General features: G+C 44.3%; 1 protein-coding gene and 1 pseudogene across 1 annotated transcript; both read left to right on the forward strand.

The window, feature by feature from the left end:
- Nucleotides 1–648: 648 nt before the first annotated feature.
- On the forward strand, nucleotides 649–2,550 carry LOC112588490 (uncharacterized). Its single transcript, XM_025298656.1, has 2 exons — nucleotides 649–1,116; nucleotides 1,258–2,550. The coding sequence occupies exons 1-2, from the start codon at nucleotides 649–651 to the stop codon at nucleotides 2,548–2,550; spliced, it is 1,761 nt and encodes a 586-aa protein (XP_025154441.1).
- Nucleotides 2,551–2,555: 5 nt separating this feature from the next.
- Nucleotides 2,556–5,469, forward strand: LOC105187838 (uncharacterized; annotated as a pseudogene).
- The last annotated feature ends 1,849 nt before the right edge of the window (nucleotides 5,470–7,318 follow it).

The raw sequence follows: 7,318 nt of genomic DNA on the forward strand, positions 1-7,318 counted from the left end.
TTTCTCGCTCGGCGAGGCTGGCGTGAGGCGACGAGGCTTCACATCGATAGGCGGAGCAGCAGCGTTGTGTGCGTGAAGGCGCATGGAGGGGACGCTTCCCCTCGCACGCTGTGGTGTGCGCGGGCACAATTTCGCAGCACTGATGCGAGAATTCTCCTTCATAAAACATAGAAAAGATTATTTGTATGTAACGAGGCGCAAATGCACCTCGTTACTACCGGCCCGACCGACCATCTGTCGGGCCGAAGAACGGCGCTTTGCGCCACCTTTAATCGATCGAAACGATCGCGCTGTTGAAAGACGCGCCTTTCCTGACGAGAGAAACAAGAACTAATAGCTCTAGCAACCCAAGGAGTTACCCTATGGCAAGCGGCGGCCGATAGAGCGCGCTGACAAGAAAAAGAACCCAGTTGTATTTTTTACCGAGACTGTATAAGTCTGGCTGTAACCCAACATCTTCTTTGCGATTAAAAAGAAAGAGTTTGCTTTAGAAACAACGTTATCCGAGTTTTTTTGAGTGTCCCCATTCTCGTGTGCGAACGTACGGTAACAACATTCTGGCGACCGTGACAGGACTGGTTTTGTACTGTTGCTAACCGTTACGTAGTGAGGTAAGAAGACATTCGAGAGAAGGGCAATCTTCGGATAATGGATAAATTGAAAATATCGCAAAAAGTGACGCGGATCGCGCTCACGCGGACGTACAACGCTTTCTTGAGCGAGACGAAAAAAGGATCGCCGGACATAACCTCGTTGCGAGTCAATTTTGCATTGATTCGAGAAAAAGCGACGGAGCTCGGTGAATTGAGCCAGAAGATACAGGAGGCAATGATTGAAGCCGGAGAGACGGAAGAAGCTCTTTCTAGAGAAATGGAAAGCGCTGATGAATATATGGCAAGATATCATCACGCGAAGATCGAGTTGACGCAACTATCCGAGACAAGGGAAACAGCGATGCAGGCAGCACAACCGCAGCCATTCCCAACGGTCGTATCGGCACAGGAAAACATACGCGCACTGAAACTACCTAAGATCGAATTGAGGAAATTCGGCGGTGAGATTAAAGACTGGCTAGCGTTTTGGAGCACGTTCAAGAAAATTCATGACAATGCGACCGTAACGAGAGAGGATAAATTCCACTATTTATTGTAGTCGACAACAAAGGATTCTCGTGCGTACGAGATCGTTAACAGTTTCCCTCCTACCGCGGAAAACTATGAGAAGGCAATACAGAGCCTTAAGTCTCGATTCGGTAAGAAAGATCTCTTGATAGAATTTTATGTACGTGAGCTCTTGAAGTTGGTTCTGAGTAAGAATAAAAACGTATCGCTTATGACAATCTATGATAAACTTGAAACGCATCTTCGTGCACTCGAATCCTTGGATGTAACTACGGAGATGTGTGCGGCGATGTTATTCCCATTAGTAGAATCCTCGTTGCCGGAAGAAGTTTTACGGACATGGCAGCGGACAGCGACCATATCAGCGGATGTCCCTACAGTAAGTATCACGGCTAAAGATCGTCTCACGCACTTGATGACTTTTCTAGGAAAAGAAGTGGAGAGTGAGGAACGCATTCATATGGCTAAAACGTGCTTTGATATAAATGATGATCCTGCAAAGAATAAAAATAAAAAGAAGTCGAAAAGTGACTTGGATCGAGGTCAAGATGTGGCTACAGCTGCTGGGTTACTCACGCTCAGGGATACAAATATATCTAAACGCTTGTTCTGCGAAGAAAGCCATGACAGCTTGCACTGTGAGAAAGCTCGAAGTATGCCCATGGATCAACGAGTCGAGGTTGTAAAAGGAAAACATGGTTGTTTTAAATGTCTGCGATCTGGACATAGTTATAAGAAGTGTCGCAGCAAAGAAAAATGTCCTTGGTGCAAAAGGGGGCACTGTTTGCTCATGTGTAGAAATCTTTCAAGTAATAGTGAGCCGAATCAAACTACGGGTAAAGAATCAGTCAAGCAAACCTTTAATGAAGAAAATAGTTGTCTCACTAACGTATCATTGGATGTCAAGGTATTTCTGCCAATGTTGAAGATTAAGCTGCGAGGACCTAAGGGAGCTGTAGATGTGCGAGCTGTTATTGATACGGGTTCACATAAATCATACATTTTGGGACAGGTAGCTGAAGAGCTAGGTTATGACATCGTGGGCGAACAAACGATGGTGCATTTGCTGTTTGGTGGAATCAAGACCAAACCGCAAAATCATAAAGCTTGTCGGGTTTACGTGGATTGTCTGGACGGATCGTATCAATGCAATTTTATCGCTTTTAAAGAAGAGGTTATTTGCCGCAACCCTCCTAAAACAAACAGCGCACCATGGGCAGATATACTCAAGAAAAACCACATACGACTATGTGATACCGGAGAAGGAGAAGAATCTATTACTTTGCTTATTGGCGCTGACGTTGCTGGTAGGCTGTTCAACGAGAAAATTATTCAGCTGGATAATGGCGTGACCGCCATAGAGACTAAACTCGGTTGGACTCTGCTAGGTAAATTCTGGTTGAACAAAGGAAAGAAGATGCTGCTCTGATGGTTATGTCTATGATGACACAAGAAGCAAGCATCTCGGATCTATGGAGATTGGATACTTTGGGTATCATAGATCCTATAGAGAGTATAACCAAAGAAGCACGCCAAGCGGAAGTGAAAGCATCATTTCGAGATACAGCTAATAAGAACGAAGAAGGACGCTATGAGGTCCAATTACCTTGGAAGGAAAATCATCCTGCATTACAAGACAATAGACATATCGCACAGAAAAGACTCGACACAGTAACGAAGAGGTTATAACAAGAAAGCTTATTCGAGGATTACAAAGCTGTCTTTGACGATTGGCTTTCTAAGGGTATTATCGAGAAAGTGAATGATGAGGAGATTGCTAACAAGAGCTATTATCTTCCATACAGGCATGTTGTTAAAGAAAGCAGTACGACGAAAATACGTCCAGTTTTTGATGCTTCCGCAAAATCAGAAGATTCGCCATCGTTGAACCAATGTTTGGAGACGGGACCTAACCTCATCGAACTCATTCCGGATATGTTACATCGATTTCGAGAGAAGAAGATAGGAGTAACAGCAGACATAGCTAAGGCCTTTCTTCAGATAAGCATCGCTCAAGCGGATAGAGATGTGTTGAGATTCCTGTGGTGGGACTCCCTGGGGAGAGTTGAAACTTATCGACATCGGCGAGTAGTCTTTGGTGTGTCGAGCAGCCCCTTTTTATTAGGAGCAACAATTAAGTTACTTCTCGAGCAGGGTTTGAAGGCCTCTGATTCTCCACGCAGGAGACTTGTGTGTGAGAAATTGGCAAAGTCTTTCTATGTAGATGACTGCATTACTAGTGTTGACTCATATGACGACTTGCAGATCTTGCTTGAAGAAGCCATCACCCTGATGAACGAAGCTCTGTTCGATTTGAGAGATTGGAGGTATTCGGGCATGAAGGAACCGAACAACTCGACTACAGTACTTGGCCTCCGGTGGGACACAGAAAGAGACACTCTAACCCTCATGGGACCCTTTCCAGATACAATTCCGAAAGAAATAACCAAAAGAGTCGTGCTTTCGTCAGTCCAGAAAGTGTTCGACCCCTTAGGCTTCACTTGCCCTGTGCTTTTGAAACCGAAATTGATGTTGCAGCGTTTATGGAACCAATATTTAGACTGGGATGCTGAAATCGATATAGACAGCAAAAAAGAGTTCCTAGAATGGATGGAACAGTTGAATCTACTCCTACAGTTGAAGATTCCTCGATGGATTTTTGGTGATCAACGCAATGGAGATGCCGTATCCTTTCATGTCTTTGTGGATGCGAGTAAAGATGCCTATGCTGCTGTTTTGTATATTCGAGTGCAAACAGACTACGAAATCCAAGTACATCTTGTTGAAGCGAAATCGAGAGTGGCGCCGCGTGAAAAGAAGACGATACCACGCCTTGAGCTGCTCGCCGCGTCAATAGGAGCAAGGATGATGCATTCCTTCGATAAGGCGATGTCTTACAAACACAGCAAGAGATATTTTTGGAGTGACTCAACTACTGTCTTATCCTGGATACGTCATGAAAGACAATGGGCGGTGGAACCGAGTTCAAGAAATAAGAAAGATAACCAACCCTCGAGCCTGGAGATATGTACCTGGATCTCTAAACCCAGCGGATTTGCCTTCCCGCGGTTGTGACGCCAAAAAACTCCTTGAGTCTAGGTGGTGGGAGGGGTCGACGTGGCTGAAATCATCTCCTGAAGAATGGCCCGCTGAAGAGGAAAAAATTGACGAGAAATTAGTAAACGAAGAGCTTCGCAAGACTCCGAGGCAGTTAAAGAAAAAGAGTGGAACGTCCGCCACTGCCGAGGGAGAGATGATTGTGAACTTCACTACACACTCTGCGGAAGATAATGTTACCTGGTATTTGCAGAAGCACTCGTCGTATCCTAGAATCTTACGTTTGACGGCCTGGATGTTGAGATTCGTGACTAACTGCAGGAAGCTTTGCGTGATCAAGAACACCGAAATAACTGTCAAGGAACTAATTTCGGCTGAATTGCTGCTGTGTCGACTGGCGCAACAAAAATCGTTCAAGGGAGTGAAAGATCCACGTTTGCAGGGACTAAACGTCATCGAACACAAAGGGATTCTACGTACGCGAACGATCATTTCCAATCGCCAAGACGATTTCAACTTCAGATGTCCGATAATCCTCGATCTGAAACATTTATTAACGGGAAGGATCGTTTACTACACACATATAAGACTTAATCATGCCGGGATAGACATTACGATGAATAACCTGCGGGAAAAGTTTTGGGTTCTCCACTGTCGTAAAACGGTACGAGCCGTAATTCATAAGTGTACGATATGTCGCCGATATATTGCGAAAAGATTAGAACCGCCACCGGCGATTTTGCCAGAGAATAGGGTTAGAGATGCCACCGCTTTTGAGGTGACAGGTATTATGCGGATCCACTTTTTTTAGCTAACGAGAGCAAAGCTTATATTTGCCTTTTTACGTGTGCGGTCTACCGAGCGGTTCATCTCGAGCTTGTCTCCACTTTGTCAACGGAAGGATTTTTGGAGGCCCTCAGGAGATTCATAGCACGACGTGGAAGACTTGCTGTTATCTACAGCGATAATGGAAGAAACTTTGTCGGAGCGGCTAATCTACTGCGAGGTATCAACTGGAGGAAAATCTCTCGATATTGTGTTACTATTGAAATAGAGTGGCGATTTAATCCTCCGTCAGCGGCCTGGTGGGGAGGATGGTGGGAGCGTCTTGTTCGCATGTTGAAAGATCTATTGAAGAGAACACTGGGAAGAGCTTCCATCAACTATGAAGCAATGAATACGGTTTTGTGTGACTGCGAAGCCGTAATAAACTCAAGGCCACTCACTTATTATGTTCCTCCGAGACATACAGGAAGACGGAGTATCAGATTTAGATTTGATTGGTAAAACTCAACTATCCAAAAGCCTACGATATCGTCAAAGATTGAAGGAGGAATTGAGAAACCGTTTTCGCATTCAATACTTAGGACAGCTGTCTCAACGAAATAAACGCAAACACGCTGCCACTCCGTTTTCGGTGGGTGATGTTGTTCTTATCGCCAATGATTCACAGAAACGGCTTGAATGGCCTATGGCGAGGATTAAACAATTTTTTCCGAGTAAAGACGGCCATGTCCGAGTCGTGAAGTTACAAACTGCCGGCGGAGAGTTAATTCGCCCAATACAGAGATTAATTCCTTTGGAAATGGAAACCACGGGAGACGAATCAAGAAAACTTCTTGATTCGATTGTGCCGACAATTAAAGATCAACCACGGACAGAACCTGATCCGACGTTGCCAGAAAAATTGAAGGAACTGACTGAAACCGTTCCAACGTCGATTCCTGAGCCAAGAACAAGAAGCGGTCGGATTATCAAGCAGCCAGAACGTCTGGGATTTTGATTTCATCTACACTGAGTTATTAAGTTGCTCCATTGTACCGAAAAGGAGAGGGAGCAACTTAAGATGTGAGGATGTTGAAAGACGCGCCTTTCCTGATGAGAGAAACAAGAACTAATAGCTCTAGCAACCCAAGGAGTTACCCTATGGCAAGCGGCGGCCGATAGAGCGCGCTGACAAGAAAAAGAACCCAGTTGTATTTTTTACCGAGACTGTATAAGTCTGGCTGTAACCCAACATCTTCTTTGCGATTAAAAAGAAAGAGTTTGCTTTGGAAACAACGTTATCCGAGTTTTTTTTGAGTGTCCCCATTCTCGTGTGCGAACGTACGGTAGCAACACGCGCGCCGTTATTTCGCGCCGCTGCTATCGCGCGCCGCGGCAATCACGCGCTGCCGCTAGCGCGCGCGGCCGCGATCACACGCCGTCGCCGTGCCTCGCGCTGATAGGCGCGCCGCTCGATCGCCGCCGTATCAGTCGTAGAGAATACGACTATAAAACGGCGGCGATCGAGCTCCTGAGGACCAGACCGATCCGGGGTATGTGAAGTTAGCAACCCAACTTTAGTTCTCGATAGTTCTGATTACAGTTCTAGCTTCCTTTTGAAGAATATAAGAGTTCTTTTATATTAATAAAAAGAGTTCCGGCGATTAACAGTACTAAAATAGCAATTAAAAAATGGGATGCTAACTTCACACCCGACTTCAAGATCAAATAGTTCTGAGTAGCTCATTCGATGTCTTTTGACAAATACTAGAGTTCCTGATAGATAAAAAGATATTCTGATTTTTTCCAAAAAATTAAGAATTTCGAAAAATTGAACATCAAGCTCGAATAGTTCTGAATGGCCTATCTGATTTCTTTCGATGAGTTCTAGAGTTCCTGATATAAGAAAAAAATTAAATTCACAGAATTATTTAAAAAATAATTACTAACAGTATTACCGTAACAGACGTTTGACGTCAAATAACATTTTAATTACTGATCGGATCGCTTTCGACCATTATAATTTCTTTTAGAACTTTTAGAATGCTATCCAAAACTGCCCTCAGAACTCCTGAGAACTCTGAAAAAAATTTCACTCAGGACAGCCAAATTTCACTTGCCGGATCTTTAAGGTGGAATAAGTTTTAAACGGTTCGTCGGATCGCTTGAGACCATTATAATTTTTATTAGAACTCATAGAATGCTATCCAAAACTGCCCTCAGAACTCCTGAGAACTCTAAAAAAAAATTCGCTCAGGACTTGGCCAAATTTCGCTTGCCGGATTTTTAAGGTGGAATAAGTTTTAAGCGGTTCGTTGGATCGCTTTCGACCTTAGAACTCCTGAGAACTCTGAAAAAAATGTTTGCTGTGGACT

This window comes from Harpegnathos saltator, unplaced genomic scaffold (assembly GCF_003227715.2).
Source record: "Harpegnathos saltator strain DR-91 unplaced genomic scaffold, Hsal_v8.6 scaffold229, whole genome shotgun sequence".
NCBI lineage: Eukaryota > Metazoa > Arthropoda > Insecta > Hymenoptera > Formicidae > Harpegnathos > Harpegnathos saltator.